A 19,457-nucleotide genomic window follows, 5' to 3' on the forward strand; every position below is an offset into this window, starting at 1 on the left:
AACGCAGTCGGCCGCAGAGTGCGGTGGCCCCACCAAACGACGACCATATTGGGCTCGGTTGCCCGCGCGCGCGTTTGCCCGACGAACACGCGCGCCCGCCGCCGCCGCCGCGTATATTGTCGTCGTGACGCACATCACCGCGAGACGTCCGACCAACAGATATTACATGTATTGTTGTTCGCGCGCACCTACGGCGGAGCTGTGGCGAAATCGTCAACTGCGTATTTAATAATACAATAAAAATATATTGTCGCGCGGCACCGCTACGACCGAAGAAGAATGCGCGACGTCTTGGCCGTTGTCGTCGTCGTCGTCGTCGGCGGCACTGCAAAGTCCGAACCAGCCAATTCGCACGTATATACATTATTATTATTATTATTATTATTATTATTATTATTATATTGTCGTTGTTATTACTAATATTAGTATTATTATTATCATCGTTATTTATGGACGTCGAGTGTTAGCGGCGTGCTGAAAAAGAGCGGGTTGGTTTGGGCGAGGAGGGGGACAATTGCCTCAAGTCTTACATAAATGGAATGGATGTGTGTTTGAGAGTGTGTGTGTGTGTGTGTGTGAGTGATAAATGTTAAAAATACAAAACAGATTTGACAAACTGTATACCTAACAATTTTATTTTGTATTTCGGGTAGACGGGTCCTCTTCAGCACACCACTGTTATGTGTGTTATAGTAACGACGTTATTCCGTGTACCAAATAATGATAGGACGCTTGCTATAGTTGTTATGTTGTTATTATTGTTATTATTATTATCATACAGATTCTGGGCGGAAACAGTAATGTAACGACGCCTTTTAGGTCATAGGCAAAACTAAGAGACCTAGCTGACTTTACGCTCTGCTGCAGGCTGCACACCCCCTACAGGTAATAGTGAATAATAGTTGAATGCGTAGATGCTAGAATACTAGATAGTATCTTGTAATTAGTTATAAGTATTATATTAGTCTATACGATTCGACGCGGCGTAAAGATGATGATGAAATTTAAGCACACGCCTACAAGTTCGAATTTGTATGGCTGCGCAGCATCATCCAAAGCCGGCGCCCCCAGCGAGGAATGCGTCGTTAACGACACATTTTGCGAACGTGCCTAACGTGCTAACGCACCACCCGCGCCCATCTCGAGAACACTCCAATAATAAAAGAGTCCGTATACGGCACTTTCGCTAAATTCCATCCGTCTTTTTTCGTCCGAGAAAATATTTTAATAAAATTAACAAAAACCGTTACGAATATTAAAAATATTATTTAACGATAAACGTTTATAAACAAATGGAACAAACTGTACAATAATTTACTGTACAGTTACAAGATATTTTAATAAAATGTTTAATGGTACATATGTCATATAATGTGTAATAAGTCATTACTATATTTTTTTATTTTTGAAATGTGTAGGTAAAACACAATTTTATTAATATATTCTTTATTCTGTAATAATAAATAATAATAGTATTAGTTTAGTAAAGTAATATCAGTATTATAACATTTTTATAGCTTTTATTAGTTTCATAACAATTGGCAAATAATAATTAAAATATGATAATTGAGTTTGAATCAAATACAAAACGTAAATCCACGAGATGTGAATCATGTAGTTATAAGTGATTAGAATAATTTGTAAATATAGTTATTAATTATAAGTTGGTTTTAAAAAATTTATTAATACTTCTCAGTAAATTATTACTTTTTTTACATCTATATTATTTTTTAGATAATTATCAACTATTTTTTTCACACAATACAATATTTTGCACTAGTAGACAAGGCTCACCTTAACACCTTAACCTGTGGGTAGACCTCGCCCAACAAAAAGTTATCAAGAGCAAACAAAACACTAATACATAATATATATTAGCCTTGAGTGCATACGCCTATTTACCACCTATAGAGCTATATCATAACATTTAGTATCTATTTTATTATTAACAAAATTAGTTATACACTTAGTACTTTTTATGTTATATTTGTAATTTTAAAAAAATGATGGCACGAGAACAACATTTTTTAAAGATCCAAATAATTTTAATGTTAGTGATCTTAATGTATTAATCATAACTAAACTTTATATCAAACGTACAAATATGTGTGAATTGTATAATATACTGTATATCCCAAAATATACATGTTTATGCAATTTATATTTCAAATAATAAAGATAGCCATAAGATAGCTATGTTTTTAAAAAGTTTAAAAAAGAAAAATTTTAAGCCATACATAGGTAATTCGACCAAGCTAGTGCAAATTAAATTTTTGTTTTCGTAATTATAAGCGAGTTAGCAAAACATAAATCGCATAATTTAATTAATCCCTGTTGGAACGCGGATTTTTTTTTCTAATAGATTCGTCGGTAAAAATTAATTAATCAAAAAAAAAAATGTATTATTTTGTAACGTTCCATAAACAGACGATGTCCTTACTCCAAACTCCATAAACCAATAACGTACGAATAATTTTGAAAATATACATCTACACTTCTAAGAATGTATTAGTGTAGTCAACATTTGTTGCGCTCCTTGATTTACCTTATTTGTTTATCTTATTAACATTGCATAACTGTTAAAATTGAGTTTTGAATAAAATTAGAAAATCAATTAAATAACTTAATATTATATGGCATGCTGCTAAATAATATTTAATACCCAATATCTACGCAATTTAATATTTATAATATTTATATTTTTCAGTCTTGAAAATTTATAAAAAAATGATAACATACAATTAATAAGTTGTCTATCTACCATTAAAAATATATAACATATATTATAGTTAATTCTTACCTGAATTTCCTTCAAATGATCAGTTTCAGGAGACCATTCTCCTTTACTGCCATTTATTACATTTATTTTTGTAGGGATTGGAGGTTTGGCTGCGTTATTTTTTGAAAATGTTGCCGTTTCAGACGGAATAATTTTACTTGATAATTCGCTAAAAATATTAATGGAAATGTTTATAAATTGAATATTATAATAATCATTATACGTATATATATAATATACCATACCCATTTTCTTCTTGAAGTTTAGATTCTGTGCTACGCAATTGCTCTATAAGCTCAAGTCTTTCTCGCTCTTGATCTTGTAAAGCATCATGATACCTTTGTTTTTGCCGTTGATACTCTTTAAGCAAATCACACTGACTATTCTGCATATCAAAACTAGTACTAGATTGATTAATAGACAATGATTGATATCTATCAGTAAGTGAATCTCTTCTAGATGATCTGGTCGTATTTGACGTTGTTGTAGAATTTGACGATCTTCCAGGTTCCGGAGACGATAATTCCGAAAAAATTTTTTTATTTTCTTTTACAGGTGTCACAACTTCAGTAATAGATGGTAACTCTCCGTTTATACTATTCACGAAAACTTCACTTTCAAATAATTTATCTACTGAACTAGTCATCGGTGTATTACTTTTCAGTCCTGTTAAATGAAAACTAGCAAAAGATGATTTTACCAGATTTGACGGTGTGTTAGGTACTCCGATGGATGATATAAGAGATGACGAAGAAGTATGGTCAAGGTTTGGCAACAAAGAACGTGACATAATATCGGCAGCTGATCGTGGTCTAGTAAATGGCATTGCAGAATGTGGAAATTGTTTTGGTTTTATAGGAGTGACAAGCATGTGTTCCGTCCATGATGTTTCCAAAGACGGTCTTTCTAACTGTTCAAGTTCAACATTTAAAGTTTTTTGTTCAAAAGGCACAATAAAAGTTTCAGCTGGAATGCTTTGAAGCCATGACATCAAACTAAGATCTGTATCTTGATAACCTTCCGATCCATTAAATATATGTGAAAAATTTAAAACGTTAGGTCCAAAAGGCTGTGTACTTCCAACTGCTTTTGATTTACAAAAATTACAACACGATTCATAAAGCATTCCTTTAATAATTAACTGAATTAGTCGGTCATTTATTGCATCTGGCATAACAGGTTTTTTGTCACACGGTAAAAATTTCATTACAAGAGGATAAACTTGTTGAAAGCATTGTACTCTCGCTGTGCTAGGGTTCCAATCTTTATACCCTAAATTATCGGATAGTCTTGGTAATGTTAACATTAAACATAGATTAGAATATTCCTCTTTAGTAGGACATACTTTTTCTAACTCGTTTAGAACTTTAACTACTTCTTCTACTGCAGTGTCTACACTTCCAACCACAGTTGCTTCTGATTTCATACATATTAGTTCGGCATATTTATGTCTAAGGATACAGTACCTGAATTTATTAGTAGGAAAAGTTGGTATAGCTTCCAATGGTTGAATGAACTCAAGTACGTCATCCCATTGACCATCCAAAATAAGTTGACGAAGAAACAAAGCATCATCTGAATAACTTCCATTTATAACACCCGTTTCACGTTCTACGCTTAATTGAGATATATGAAGTTCTCGATTATGCAAAAACTCCAAAGTTAATCTAATAATATCTTCTTCCCGAACAGAAATCTTTGCAGTTGGCATCACGTAACATATACGCAATCTAGAAATAATAAAACATTTTTATTTAACAACAATATATAAATTTAATTTACTAAGAGAGAACAGGTTAAGGTAAGGAAACAAACAACACTGCCAGACATTTATACAAAAATAGTAAAGGAGTGCTCTCGTAGACACTCCTTTCCTGTTGGTTTATTTTAGTACGCCAACAAATATACCCTTGCTATAATTGACATGTTTCATAAAGACGCATATAGGTAGTTCAAATGAATAATTATTAATAATAAAAATAACTCAAACATCAACATAAAACAATTTACAAACCTATGTAACTTTAAAACATTTAATTGATTCATAAACTAGATACAATATTACTATACATATTTATAATTTAAATGCATCATTAACAACACAAACTTTAAACATAGAAAGATTACAAGATACTGGGTAGAATATTCTTAAAATAAACTAGAGAAAAAGAAAAAAAGAACAGTGCGCAAGTTCGTTTTAGTAGTTTTGTTTATCTCGAAACTTTTGGACATTGAAAAATATTAAATAGAGGGTTGTATCATGAAAGTTATATTGTAGAGTAATTCAAAAAGACACATGACAATGTTTCTCTAGAGAATAATGGATTGTTACTGCAGTATTTGTATCTGTATACATGTTATAAATAATGTAGTAAACTTGTAGTAAGTAGGTAAATAAAATAAAATGCTCTTAAGCAAATTAAAATGTGTATAGACCCTTATAATACATTTATATACAATTTAATATCTAATTTCGAAAGTATAACATGATTGTAGATATAATCTAAATACATATATATATATATATACATTTACAAACCTTGAAATAAATTTTCTATGCATATTTTTTAAATGTCTGTTGAAATTATTTACATTTAATACAACTGTTACCATTACCAATACATAAAATAACTTTTAAATTATCAACGAAAAGAAAATATTGTAATTTATTGTGGTCAGTTGTCGTCTGAAACTGAAACTAAACTAATTTCTTTAAAATAAGTGTTGTTAAAAAAAAATATATTCCAGTTCCTATTTTATGCTTAATTTATAAACAACTTATGTACAGGATGTACACTAAGCGATACAACACATATATAAAAGTGAAGTAATATATTAAAACCAGAAATGTAATTAAATATCAAATGCCTATGGTTTGAATTTTATATGTTATTTTTTAGTTATTTTACTTGTTGTTAGTAAGTTATACATATTATATCTTAAATATATTATTTTCAGTTTACATAAACATTCATCTTTTTTAAATTATAATAATTTAAATAAATATAAATGTTTAATATGTTTAATGTATTATATTATATCTACATCAATAAATAACTTCCTAATTATGAATTATTATAAAAATGATATTTTTGGTTATAAAAATCAAACTAGTTTGTTTATAGCTGATTTAGAGAGTTGGCAATCAAAACTTTAAAACACCCTATATAATACTGGAACTTCAATATTAATAATTATATATATGTCTAAATAATTGTATATGCAACACCAGAAAAATATAGCCTGTAGGCAAACTACATTGCTTATAAATTATAACCTACTTATAATAGATTAGTTCTTAAATAAATTATTAATGTATTGAAGACCATCGCCTTTTAGTTACTTCATAAATATATAGCAGATAAATATTACTGTAATAGTAATTTGTATAAGATCGCATTCAACTTAATAAAACAAATAACATGTGTTTAATTGCACTTTGAGCTTTAATAGAAAATAAAAACAGTAAGTTTTAAAACAAAGGAAGTAAAATATCAGTCTTACAATATACACAAATCATTTTACAAATTTTTCTTTAGTTCAATTATACCTATAATTAATTTAAATTCAAACAAATGAAATTTATCAAGAAAAACATTATACAAATTATTTATTTGTTCCTTGATACTAAAAGAGGTCAATCAAATATCAAAATGAAACCCATGAAGTTATAATATACATATAAATACAACAATTGGTTTATTAAAATCCAATAAACTTTTTACAAACCTTTTTTAATAATTGTTATTAAAAGTAACATAATTTCTGATAATTTCTTTAAGTGGCTCTAAATCTAATGGACCTAATGATGTACCTATTGCTTTATTCATATTAAACGAAGGTCATGTAATAAATTTTCATGAGCATCATATTTAATAGGTTGTCACTTTATGACCTGTCTTTTTTACACATACTTTCCCTACCTTTCATTCTAATTCCTAACGACTGCCTACTCAAATATAGGTAGGTAATTATTTGATATTTAAATTTTAAGTTGGTTTATTTTCAAAAACACATTTAACAGATCATTTTTATCAAATTCCATAAATTAACAACTACATTTAATTGGTGTGACTTCCCTATTTTTTTTTAAATATCTAGACAAAACAAATATTTCATTAAAATATCAGTCATTGTTTAAATTTAATTTAATAATTGTTTTACCATTGAGAACTAAAAACTATTTTATAACTATTTTTTTTAATTTAATTACATTGATTAGAATAAAGTTATGAGGTAGATAAATATAAACAATTAAATAGATACATTATAAATAAAGTATAAATAGTATAATAATTACTATTATTATTACCAATTACTTAAAAGTTTGAAACAATATATAAAATTACAAATTTTTTAAAAACCATGCTTTCATTAAATCATTAACTGGTAAATAATCAATTGTGGTTTAAATACTTTTATTGTGTAGATACTCCTACAGTGAATTTTAAAACAAAACACTATTCAATTAGTTACGTTAATAAAATTAATATTCTTACTATTTCATCATTTATAAACAATGTTTCAGGATTTTCAATGACAAAAATCTACAAAATTAACTGTATTTATAGGTATTATAAAAAATTAATATATCAATACTTAATAATATATTAGTTTATATTAATTTCAATAAGTACTGCCCATTACCTAATTAACTTGGTAGTCATTTTGTTTGTTACCTACAATATACTAATACTTGCTTAACTAAAATGTAATATAACAGCATTACATTAAACAAATACAATTTGATATTTAAATAATTTAAGCATTAGAGAAAAACATCTATAAGTAGTATTAAATACAATAAATTGTTTTATAACATAATTTCATTAATTTTTTAGCTTCAAATAATTTTGAAAAGTATAACCTTACCTAACCGATAAATAGAGTGTACAAAATATTTAAACAACTTAGTAGGTATTACATTAATTATTCCTAACCAACTTTTTTTTCTTCATTTCAACGCTAAAATAGAAACAAAATATTACAACAATAAATAGGTATTAGGTAGAAAAATATTGGTTTTTACTATCTATTTACACAATAAATGAGTAAATAGATGCCTAAATCCATGGAATATAAAAAGCTGGTGAGGTAAAATTAAAGTAGTTAATAACTCAGTGTTTACTCAATAAATCAAATATTAACATTGTTCTTGTATTCTGTTTGGCTGTGTAAATACAATGTTAATTTTTTTGAGGGAAATATCAATCAAAATGATTAATACTCAATGCCTAGTTGTATTATTAGATACCATTTTCCAATTTTATAATGTATTATTTAGCTACCTAGTTGGATAGCACAATAATACATTACACTTTACAGTTTACCCACACATGCGTATTCATTATTCTCACGAAAACTATACTACAGATTGACTACAAATTAACAACGTACCGTTAATAATAATTATTTTCGACGAGCAGTCTATGTGTAGGTAATGCCAGACTAGAGGTCAACAAACTGCCATAATTATTTATTATCTTTGAGACAAATCGATCGACAAAACTCAGGGCTTTGTAAACACGACGGACGTTCCCAAACCGTGGCTGTGGGTATTGACGATCTTGAAATACCGACCAATTCAAAAATCCGAAATCGTTATTGAGAAATGTTATTGGAACGCCTACTCATTTGATTGTAGAAAAAAAATAATATAAACTTAACATCAACAAATAACATTATTACCAGTTATCACGATCAGAATGTGATAACACAACTATCGAGAAGAATCAGCCGCCCCTAGACAATATTCGATAGCGATAAAAAATATTGACTTGGACTTGGGTAAAAATTTAGAATAAATACAAAACGACTTCAGACAAGTAAGTTATCGTCGTTATCTGCAAGATTCAAGTGACATGGTATTCTCATAGGAGTTCTGTTTCGGTTCGTGTGTGCGCACGTTATCAATAACCTCGTCAGTCCATCAGACAGATTATTATATATATATATATTTAAATCAAAGAATGGACCAAAAACGGTGACTACAGAACTGAATAATATACATTTATGAATATATTTCTAAATTTCTGCTTTAAAATTTTTTCGACTTTGATTATACCGTCAGTGCCGATGTGCCATTACGTCATGCCCCTACCTAAAGTTCTGACTGTAAAAAAGTTATGATCATACCATTTTATTTTTTTGATCATATCACACCGTTCTGCAGATGGTTATGGACTTATGGTTATCAGGAAATCTATGTGCGTGTGACTGGTGTCTCACGAATCATCGAATGGTGGCTCATGAAACGGATTCCAATGATTCCATTTAACGATTTATTTTTGTTCAAAAACTTTGAAACTTCTAAGTTCCAAAAATCTCCTAAGTTTAAGTCTGTATTTAATATAGGCGATAGGGCGTAGGTAGCGTAGGAGAAGTTTGTACTTATTTATGGATACAATTTATTTCTTATCGATTATTAATTGTTTTAAAATTGAACTCCATTAGTCGTTTTGTATTAAACGTCCAGTGTTAAAGAATAATAATAGGTAATTAATGATAATATTTTAATATTAATCCGAACTCTGTAGAGTTTGCTTTTCTTAATACTAAACAAAACTTTTCTTGACCTCAATTCATATTACAGATTATTAAATTATGGCTGCTGTAGAAAGCAATATCCACGATTCAGTGAGAGTTGGCCGAAAAGTGAGTGTTGGCGCATTTACTGGGTTTGCTCGATATGTCGGTCCAATCCCTGGAACAGAAGATATATGGGTGGGTATCGAATGGGATGATCCAAACAGAGGTAAACATGATGGGATCCATAACGGTATCAGATATTTTAAGACTATGTAAGTATATAAAACTAGATGTAGTCTTAAATCAATTAGCTTAAATGTGTCAATTTTAGGATGCCCAATCCTAATGGAGCATCGTTTGTACGTTTAGAAAAAGTGATACCTAACAGCATCAGTTTTATAACTGCTTTTCAAAGTAAATACGGCCAAGATTTTGATAATAGTGTTCATCAAGATATAATTCAATTTATGAAACAGTCTAAAATGAGTAAATTGGCATCTTTTGATCTAGTTGGAATGCAAAAAATTAAGAAAAAGCAAGCGTAAGTCTTATATTTTTACTTATTAGTTAATCATCTCATTACTCATGTAAAATATTTTACTGTTTAGATGTTTTGATAAGTTAACTCATGTAAGTCTAAGTCATCATGGTATAACGGATGCTGGTAAACCAGAAGAAATACAAAATTGCTGTCCAAATATTGAGAATTTAGAACTTTGTGATAATTGTTTTACCGATTGGGAAACAGTATCAAAAATAACAGGGCAGTTAAAACATTTAACCTCTTTAGATTTAAGGTAATTGGTTAATTTATTATGTTAACTTCATTTTACAATCCATCCTAACATAACATATTTTTAGCTTTAACACAATAGATCTACCACAAGAACCAATTCCACAATTCAAAGAATGTTTTAAATGCTTGAAGAACATTATTTTAGGTAAGCTCTATTACAGCTGGCATGAAATCATGTCTTTATCTGAAGCATTTCCAGTACTTGAAGTATTAGAGGTATGCATGCAGAATAAACTAGAAATTAAATTGTATTATAAATATATAACTTTCATTTTAAACATTTTTAGGTCCCAGATAATAACATAGATAGACTTGAGAGACCTTCGATGTTCATGGAAAATATTTTGTACTTGAATCTGGAAAATAATAATTTATCATGGCAAGAAATCAATAAATTGCGTTTTTTACCAAAGTAATAACTAATACCTATCAATAATTATTAAAATAATGAAATAAAATATTTTACTGTTTTAAATTATCAGATTAGAATCTTTAAATGTCAATCGAAATGGATTAAAAGAAATTCAAATTGTACCATCGTCGTTTCCCTCACTTAAATTTCTGATGATCAGTGACAATGAGTTATTATATGTAAGACAAATTTGTTTGTTTTAAACATATCTTAAATGTATTATTATTATTATTTTTTTTTTATTCAAGTTTGAATCATTATGTGAGCTTAATAAACTACCAGCATTACGTTCTTTAAGAATTCAAAATAATCCTGTGCTTAAGGGAATGAGTGTTAGCAATTACACTTTACAAATAATAGCAAGAATTGCTAATTTAACGGTAAATAAATGTACACAACTTTATTGAACTAAACTATAAATTTAAATTAATGATTAATTTAGGCGCTAAATGGAACTATGATAACTCTTAAAGAGCGACAAACTAATGAAAGAGATTTCTTAAAAGATTTGGACATGATTTGGCATAGACAATTAAAGAGTGCAGAAGAAAGAGCTGAATTCTTGACTAAACACCCGAGATACATGGAACTCATTGCTAGTAAATAATCAGTTATTATTTTATTTCATATAAAAATATTTATATTATGCAAATTTAGAATATGGTTCTGATTACTCCGAAGAATTAAACACGTCAAACAAAATAAGAACAATAAAAATTAGAATTGTGAACTTTTGCAAAGAATCAAATACAGAAAAGGATGTAATAATAAAAACACTTCCAATTACTATGACACTTAATCGTCTTAAAGAACTTGGAAAACGTTTATTTGGTCTAGGCAACAAACAACTTGAATTTTCATATTTAACAAAAGAGGTAAATTTAAGTTGTAGTAAAATAAAAACAATGTATCTACTACTATTTTAATGTATTTTTATATAATTTTCTATTTCTTCAAGCTACTTCTCCTGAAAACTACACCGAACCATTTAAACCTATCCTTTCCCCCCTCGTTTGTCTATAATTGGTGTTGTTTCTAGGGTAATGTAGACTACCCCTATTTAATTAATTTATTATACTATATTCCCTAGTCACTCCATCCAACTTCACATTCTCATCTTTGCTACACACGTCCTATGTTGTTTTATTGTTCACTGCTTTATATTTTATATATTATATAATTTACTATGAATATAAAATATAATGGCTAGTAAGTACACATTTAATATTATGTATTACATCAATAATTTTTTGGTATTATTCTTGTTTGTAACACTGATTTAGATTTAATAAAATGTTCTTCTCAACCAATTTATAAATATATTTTTTTTTTTATTTAGAAATTTTTCAATAATTGTATAAATAAATACATCTACTCCTTTAAGCCTAAACTTGTGATGGAGTAGAGTTTACAATAGTAGTAATAATAATAGTAATACTAGTAAAAATAATATATTATTATAAATGACAAAATCTAAATATATTACTTATTTTTTAGAAACCAGATATTGAATATTCCATGGAAAACATGAATCAATCATTAGACTATTATTCTGTTGAAGATGGAAACACAGTGCTAATTAAATGGTAAAAATAGTAATGCAACCTTAATTTTTAATTGTTATTTTATTAATAGTATTTTTTTTAACTTTTTATTTCTTTTTGTACTTTTAACAATATTATATTATTGTTTCTCTGTTTATCAAATTAAAATTTCATGTATATAAAATTAATAATAATAAAAAAAAAAAAAAAAAAAATGGAACAAATTATGTTGTCATATTTGTAATATTTAAAGGTGTTACAGTATTATGTAATCTAGATATGGCAGCCTGTACCATTCGTTGCAAAACTTCATCTTCACACGTTACTTCCTATAAAAAACAAACATCTAGAGTAAAATCAATTCAAAATAACATTAAATAAAAACATACCAAATTTTTTAAATTAATATTAGCTTTTTTCCCATCAACAGCGACAAACAACTTTTCACCTCTAAATATTTTTGGCACAGATTCTTCACCAAACATCTCTTGTAAGATTTCAATCAGACATTCCTACAAATGTTTTTTTATTATTTAATATTATTTTGTTTAAAAACATTCAATAAATAAAATAAATAAATTTTTACTTTGAAATGCATATGGTCATACTCAGTAAATGGAACTGATGCCACATTTTTCATGTCCCCATTACTCATTGACTGAATTTTCATTAACACTTGTACAACAATATCTGCATACATATCATTTTCAGGTGTAGTGCTCCATTCTAGGGTCGCAAAGTTTTTATCCACAGAGACATCCACCGAGTTTAATACTCTTAACTTTTTGTTTGGAATAATTATTTCAGGTACACTACCAGTCAAGTGGGATAACATATTTTGTAATACTGTAAATGATGATGTAAATCTGTGAAGTTGTTTTTGATGAATTTCGCTTAATAACATATCAGAATATCCTTTAAAAAAAAAAAAACAAAAACTATTATCCATTATAAATATTACTGATGAATGATAATAGATAAGTGTCTTCATAGTAATTTATATTAAATTGATTTTAAATAAGCATTACATACTAATGTCTAAAATTAAAAAAAATTTTACCACCACTAATCATAAATATTCAAAAACCACAGCCTTCAAACATGAAAAAAAAAACTTAATTTATTGTTGTTTGCAATTAATTATAGCATAGTCAATGGTTACAACATTTTTAAATTAAGTATTTCCTCCTTTTTCTTCATAATATAATATATACTAAACTTTTATAAATGTGTAAGATATCAAAATACAAAAAAATGTATCATAATTTTAATTATTTAGATTTAAGATAGGCAGCAGATAATCACTTGGTGGTAAAGTAAATATATTACATATTATATTATATTTTGATTCAAGTACCAATCAAATATTTACTTGTTAAAATAAATAAAACTAAAATTAATAATTATCTTACTTGGGATATCTTCAGAAGCAAAAATATGATAGCTAAAATTTTTTTTTAATAAAACACCACTTAAAATATTATCTTCTGCTGGTTTCTCAACAGCTATTTCTCCCATTACCTAAACATAAAATATTTAATATAGTACATTAAATATATTAAGGTAAGTATTGCTGTTATATATTAAAATATGAATAAAAAAAAAAATTAAGTATACTTTAGCAGTTTTTTCCCCAGTAAAATAAAAGTCAACTCCTACAGTATTCCGGGGGTTATAAACTTTAATATCTTCAGAGTTTTCTTCATATTCTCTAACCAAAGCAGATTTCAGCCTTTGCATTTCATTTTGTTCTCCATGTACTAATACCTAAGAATAAGACAAATATAATAATTATTTCTTCAAATACCTTTATTTTATTAATTATTTGAGATACTTACAATATGGGGTGGTTTTAAAATGTTTATAAATTCTCGTGTTTGTTGATAATCTGTATGTGCTGAAAATGAAATATAATCTACAGACATTTTCAATGGTAACTTTTGTCCAGTCATTGTTGTGATATCTTCAGGTTCAGATAAAATAGCTTTAGCTAGTGTTCCTTGTACCACATAACCTAAAATATTCATAATAATTAAAATATTTACTGTAATAAAATAAATTATTTATTTCTATTTTACCAGCAATTATAACTCCATTTTTACTATCTGTACACCACATTTCAAAAAGCTCTCTAGAAAGACCACTTTCCATAACACCAGGAGATGCCATTATAACACAAGGACCAATATCTTCAAAATGATCAATGCTCTAAAATAGTTATATTTAATAGTTTGTTTTAAAATAGTAAATTACAAGTTTAATTATTGCTTAGATTTTAAATAAAAAAAAGTAGAAAAGAGAAATGTTTCAAAAATTGACATTCACAAATTCAAAGTACTTTATAATTTAAATCATATAAGAAAATTAAAATGAAGACAACTTATATTATCTTTCATATTTATAAATATAAAATTTAGCTTAAAATAAAAAAGTCATATTTAAATATTAAAGTCTTTTTTTAAACATTTATAATTTCATTGTTCTATGATTATTAAATTATTAATTATATTTATAAACATTGAATATTAAACATACTTTAAGGTTAGTAATATGTTTAAAAACAAAAGGATTATTAACAGCAATTTGACGTTTGATACGATCATTCATAGCATTAATATATGTCTGATATACAGCCATACATTTTTTAGCCAACGAAGATGCATAATATATTGGAATATCGTGAAGTTCTGGGTGAAGACCCCAATATTCATCTAAAAATTAAAATAAAAACACGAATAATAATATTCCGATTTGTAGCAAAAAAAAATATATCCTTTTTACCTAAGATTAACAATAATTCTTGAGCTCGTCCTAATGCAAAAACTGGAATTAAACACCTTCCACCTCGATTAACAATATCATTGACAAGCATAGTAAATCTTCGTTCACGTTCTTCACGTTTTTCGTGAATATGAGTTCCATAAGTAGACTCCTAACAAAAATAACAAAAATAATTATAAATTTCTACATTTCTACTTAATTGTTAGTAATTTACAGTAATAAGAATTTCCGGCCTTGAAGGTGGTATTTCAGCAGCCATTAAATGTCTGTCTTCTTGTCTTGAAAAGTCTCCAGTATACAAAACTTTAACACCAGCAATCTCAATCATGAACATTGCAGCACCTAATACATGGCCAGCATTATAAGCACAAAAACGAATACCTCCAACATCTTTTTCTTCGTGGAAATTTATTGTTTCAATACGATCCATACTCTTTTCTAAATCAGCTTCAGTATAAAGCATTTGTTCAGTTCCTATGTTGCTGAAATAAAAAATTGTTTAATTAATCAGAAATTAAATTTGTTTTCATACAACACACAAATATAACTTAATTCAATGTCAACAATATAACTATTTGTCTATCTATTTGAATATGTAATAACAAATATTACTAATATTAGTAATAAAAATTGATGTATCTAATCTAATTTTTTAAATTAAGCATAATATATTGTACATATAAATTCTTTAAGATGTTTATGAAATAATGAATAATTAAATTATATTTACATGTACAAAAGATGAAAAAATAAAAACATAAGTACAATATTTATTTGAAATTTCAAATGTTTTTAAAAGCCAAATAACCTATAATAATTAGGAACACTTGAATTACTTCCTACTTTAGATAGTGACCATATTATACTGGAATCACCTCAGATAAATAATTAATAGATTTTTAGTTCGAATCATAAATATTTGAAATCTTAACTTAAATTCATTGTGAATTAAAATTATTATTATATTTTTGTTAATAATGGTTATACAAATGAAACTGACTATATTGAATTGGTAATATTGAATAAGACAATCAATTAATCTTTAACTAATTATCAGTTATTGATAAAAATTATTTCACAATTTAATCTCTTAAACACTAATTGTTGGTATAAAATTAAAATTTTTAAAAATTACAGATACAAATGTATCCCATGGGAGGTAATTTGAGTAAAAAAAAGTTACCTACCTAGATTTGGGAAGCAATTTATGAGTGCTCTAATAAATTACTAATTATTCATTACCCTACTCGAAGAAAAAATAAAGTTCAGTGTCTTTAAACTATATATTATGTATAACCAAAATAACACTGTAAAAATAAATTACCTGACTTTAATGTAATCTGATAATAACCATCTATAAATGGCTTTGGTTGCATGAGTCATGTAACATTTTCCTTTGAATTTAGTCTTGAGTAAAAACCACGGTAATGCTCCACTATGGTCCAAATGAAAACTATATAATATAATAAAAATACATATTAATCATAATTATTTACACATAATTTTAGTTTTCTATACAAATATCAATTTTATTTTTATTTACTGAGTGATTAATAGTAAATCAATTTCATTTGCTTCAATGAGATCCACAAACGGCAATGCATCTAAACCTTGAAGACCTGGATGAATTCCACAGTCAAGCTAAGAAATAATATGGTTAAGTTAAATAAAAATATAAATTCACAAATAGAACTTAAAACTTGCCATAATTTTTTTTCCTTTGAATTCCATAACAATACATGATCTACCAACCTCTTGTCCAGCACCTCTAAAATAAAATATAAATAAACAATTAATATTTTATAGCATTACATATAATTCACATTATCAGTTCGGTAACAAAAAATCACCAATAAAATATATTATTATTTATTTTAACTAATGATTATTTTAGTCACTTATTACTATACACATACATATTTTAAAAATTGATAGATTAAAAAAAAAACTGAAGTTACATTCTATTACAAAATGTATATTTTAAACATGTTATTTTTACAACTAAAGTAGATAATAGGTAAGAAATTAAATTTAACAAAATGAAATTATTTAAGTTTATAAATGTGCAACTTAAAATATGAAAAACATGTAAATATTATAAAACAATTGAATATAAGTACAATCAAATTTTTAATTAAAATTATATCAGGATAATTTTTAAAAAAAATAAATAATATTATCCATAAAAATTACATTGATTTTACAAAATTTTTTTTTAGACATCAATATTAATATATACATTTTCTAATGAGCTACTTTTAGATATTGGTTATAGATAATAAATTCATTTCAACAATTCTATAGAAAATATTTATTTAAACTATTCATATTTCCAAAGTGTCCATTTTTAAATCTGCATCATCTTCTTCATCACTACAAGGATTCGAATTTGGAACCTCTGTCTTAATATGATTATCTGAAAAAATTATTTTAGCAAGTTCTTCACGATCTAGATTAGTGGACCAGTTTTCATATTCATCTTTAGCCACTTCAATTTCTGAGGAACACTCGTTATATTCATCTCCGGTTTGTTTATCTTCATCAATTACTTCTTCCAATCTTCTCATAATCTGTTGTCTAGTATAATCCAAATTATCTTCTTCCATATAATTACTGTATAACTTAATATGTTCATTTCCACAAGTAGGTAAATTACCAGCTAAATACTTCTGCCATGCTCTTTCTAAATACCCATACATGACATTTCTTATATCTTCTATGAACTCTTTTTTAAGCCATCCAGCGTGTTTACTACAAGTAGTTGATAGAGATGCATTTTTAAGCATCTCTTTCACTTCGGGCAAATGTATATCACATAATTGATAGTTAGCAACAATTGATAAAGGAAATGAATTTGGAGAAAAATAAAATTGTTTTTCAGCAGTATTAGGATTATAATCTTCAATGTTGAACTTAGCAATTTTAGGATTAGACGAATTGTGATCATCAAACCATTGATTTCGAATCTCAATTACTTGATATATGTAGTTAGACGGATCATTTTGGTAATTATATCCATGCCTGTAAATAAAGATACAAATTTAATTTATACATTTCTATTCATGAAAAATAAAAAAAAAAAATTTAAAAAATCATTAAATAAATTACCTGACCCACATGCGTCGAAATGGTCCAGTAGTGGTAAAATAGCCAGTGGTCGGCAATAAGTATTTCATCTTTTCCTTGTTTATAACTTTGGCAAAATGAAACAATGCCGGTTTTACCCATATAGGCCTTTTTTCAAATAATCTATCCATTAGTCTTTTCTCATCCGGTGAAAACATTTTTACAGTTAAACAATACTTTAATAAATCCAAAGGCATGGGTGGTAGTTCAGTATCCTCAAAACGATTATTCTTAGTAAAATTGCGTACGTATGGTCTTAATCTATGTTTTTTAGACAACATATCCAATTTTTTAAGATTCACAAGATCATAAAAATCTGTCTGAGGTTCATTGAATTTACTTAACTTGCTTGGGAGTAATGATAAAGGCACATCTTTTTCTAAAGCCCAATTTATATCCAATAATTTATTTGTTTGCCATAACTCAGAACAATTTGGCTTAGGCGGAAAATATGCAAAATCCATAATACTTGTAAAAGTAAACGTTTTTTGTACAAATCCAACTATATGAGCAGGTAACACTTCTATAGGGATTTTTTCACCAGTTTTTTTATTTATTTTATATTTTGTCTTTACAGAGATCAACAATGAACGATCATAATGTTTGTTTCCTGAGAGTGGTGGTCCAAAATCTGATTTTACTAAGTTGACAGATAATGTAGCTTCTGAATTCTCAAATGCATAAGTAATCTCATCAATACCTCCAAGTTTGTCGATTGCTCGTTCAGCATTATTAACAATACCAGGATACATTACACAATTTAAAAGTTTTAATTTGGAAGGACTAATAATTTCAGTTTCTTCTGACGATTCCATTATTAAAATATAATGAAACATAAACTAAATAATAATGATATTAATGGCTTACAAAGGTTTTATAGTAAGTTTATCATTTTCTTCTTCAGATATCTGAATTTCCTCACCCTTCTTATCTTGAACGGACAACATTTTTCCTAAACGAAACTAAATAAAAGACATAAAACAAACCTAAAATAACAATAGTTACTTAATTGTAATATTGTAAATTATAATAAAAAGGAAAAATGTTTTAACTTGTCTTTTATGTTTATTTAAAATTTAAGTTTAGTGATAATTCTTAAATCTTTGAGGTTACATTAATTCAACCGGTAGAGTTGTTGTAGTAACCACTATAAACTAAAACCACTTTGTTTGTTACCACATTGATAATACGTAAACAAGTAGAGCAGCGATAGCATTGAGTAATAGCGATGTCGATTTAGGATTGTGTCAATTTGTCATTCGGAACAGTGAACACAATGACAATATATTATTGTACCTACAATTATGAATATTTTTTTTCGTTTTGTTCAAAAAGATTTGAAATAAATATTTTGATGAAAACTTGGTTACCAGAAGAGATATTATTTTGAACAAGCAATACAAATTAATTATATTGTAGAATAAATTTTGAATTTTTGTTCTAAAAAATGTATGGTTTATAACACTTTTTACAGGTCTATAAAATATTAAA

The 19,457-nt window shown here is 27.1% G+C and overlaps 4 protein-coding genes across 7 annotated transcripts in view; 1 reads left to right on the top strand and 3 right to left on the bottom strand.

Annotated features, from left to right (window-relative positions):
• The window catches only part of LOC113552830 (WD repeat-containing protein 47), a 52,837-nt gene extending 44,345 nt beyond the window's left edge, over nucleotides 1-8,492 (bottom strand). Inside the window, exons 1-3 of the mRNA XM_026955782.1 lie at nucleotides 8,177-8,492; nucleotides 3,025-4,509; nucleotides 2,801-2,948 (exon numbers count right to left, since the gene is read on the bottom strand). Coding sequence (XP_026811583.1) covers nucleotides 2,801-2,948; nucleotides 3,025-4,490 — 1,614 coding nt within the window. The 5' untranslated portion in view covers nucleotides 4,491-4,509; nucleotides 8,177-8,492. The remainder of the gene's footprint in view (nucleotides 1-2,800; nucleotides 2,949-3,024; nucleotides 4,510-8,176) is intronic.
• Nucleotides 100-12,166, top strand: LOC113552832 (tubulin-specific chaperone E). 4 transcript variants are annotated; one of them, XM_026955791.1, is made up of 12 exons: nucleotides 100-354; nucleotides 782-885; nucleotides 9,372-9,579; nucleotides 9,639-9,848; nucleotides 9,916-10,104; nucleotides 10,169-10,319; nucleotides 10,391-10,515; nucleotides 10,586-10,694; nucleotides 10,764-10,895; nucleotides 10,958-11,114; nucleotides 11,173-11,390; nucleotides 12,013-12,105. In XM_026955791.1, the coding sequence occupies exons 3-12, from the start codon at nucleotides 9,383-9,385 to the stop codon at nucleotides 12,103-12,105; spliced, it is 1,581 nt and encodes a 526-aa protein (XP_026811592.1). In that variant the 5' UTR covers nucleotides 100-354; nucleotides 782-885; nucleotides 9,372-9,382. The 4 variants fall into 4 exon arrangements, with proteins under 4 accessions (XP_026811592.1, XP_026811591.1, XP_026811590.1 ...); XM_026955790.1 differs by lacking the exon at nucleotides 782-885 and having other exon boundaries at nucleotides 101-354; XM_026955789.1 differs by lacking the exons at nucleotides 100-354; nucleotides 782-885 and adding an exon at nucleotides 8,825-9,273.
• Nucleotides 12,167-12,225: 59 nt separating this feature from the next.
• On the bottom strand, nucleotides 12,226-19,034 carry LOC113552831 (cleavage and polyadenylation specificity factor 73). The gene is made up of 14 exons (XM_026955787.1): nucleotides 18,834-19,034; nucleotides 16,545-16,608; nucleotides 16,384-16,481; nucleotides 16,165-16,293; nucleotides 15,055-15,322; nucleotides 14,841-14,991; nucleotides 14,595-14,770; nucleotides 14,138-14,267; nucleotides 13,898-14,073; nucleotides 13,677-13,826; nucleotides 13,472-13,580; nucleotides 12,646-12,974; nucleotides 12,449-12,571; nucleotides 12,226-12,388 (listed from the first exon to the last, which is right to left on the bottom strand). Exons 1-14 carry the CDS (start codon nucleotides 18,911-18,913, stop codon nucleotides 12,284-12,286), a joined length of 2,088 nt encoding a protein of 695 aa, XP_026811588.1. The 5' UTR covers nucleotides 18,914-19,034; the 3' UTR covers nucleotides 12,226-12,283.
• On the bottom strand, nucleotides 17,074-18,834 carry LOC113552833 (general transcription factor 3C polypeptide 5). The gene is made up of 2 exons (XM_026955792.1): nucleotides 17,949-18,834; nucleotides 17,074-17,861 (listed from the first exon to the last, which is right to left on the bottom strand). Exons 1-2 carry the CDS (start codon nucleotides 18,800-18,802, stop codon nucleotides 17,165-17,167), a joined length of 1,551 nt encoding a protein of 516 aa, XP_026811593.1. The 5' UTR covers nucleotides 18,803-18,834; the 3' UTR covers nucleotides 17,074-17,164.
• Nucleotides 19,035-19,457: the final 423 nt, after the last annotated feature.

Source organism: Rhopalosiphum maidis, chromosome 2 (genome assembly GCF_003676215.2).
Source record: "Rhopalosiphum maidis isolate BTI-1 chromosome 2, ASM367621v3, whole genome shotgun sequence".
NCBI classification, from domain to species: Eukaryota; Metazoa; Arthropoda; class Insecta; order Hemiptera; family Aphididae; genus Rhopalosiphum; species Rhopalosiphum maidis.

What these genes read in the sequence shown, in the direction of transcription:
- LOC113552832 (XM_026955791.1), top strand. Translation starts at nt 9,383, where the DNA reads ATGGCTGCTGTAGAAAGCAATATCCACGATTCAGTGAGAGTTGGCCGA. An exon ending in ATCAGATATTTTAAGACTAT is followed by an intron (nt 9,580 to 9,638) that starts GTAAGTATATAA and finishes TGTCAATTTTAG; the next exon opens with GATGCCCAATCCTAATGGAG. An exon ending in TTTCATATTTAACAAAAGAG is followed by an intron (nt 11,391 to 12,012) that starts GTAAATTTAAGT and finishes CTTATTTTTTAG; the next exon opens with AAACCAGATATTGAATATTC.
- LOC113552833 (XM_026955792.1), bottom strand. Translation starts at nt 18,802, where the DNA reads ATGTTTCATTATATTTTAATAATGGAATCGTCAGAAGAAACTGAAATT. An exon ending in TTTCGACGCATGTGGGTCAG is followed by an intron (nt 17,862 to 17,948) that starts GTAATTTATTTA and finishes CTTTATTTACAG; the next exon opens with GCATGGATATAATTACCAAA.
- LOC113552831 (XM_026955787.1), bottom strand. Translation starts at nt 18,913, where the DNA reads ATGTTGTCCGTTCAAGATAAGAAGGGTGAGGAAATTCAGATATCTGAA. An exon ending in TCAAAGGAAAAAAAATTATG is followed by an intron (nt 16,482 to 16,544) that starts GCAAGTTTTAAG and finishes ATTATTTCTTAG; the next exon opens with CTTGACTGTGGAATTCATCC. An exon ending in ATGACCATATGCATTTCAAA is followed by an intron (nt 12,572 to 12,645) that starts GTAAAAATTTAT and finishes AAACATTTGTAG; the next exon opens with GAATGTCTGATTGAAATCTT.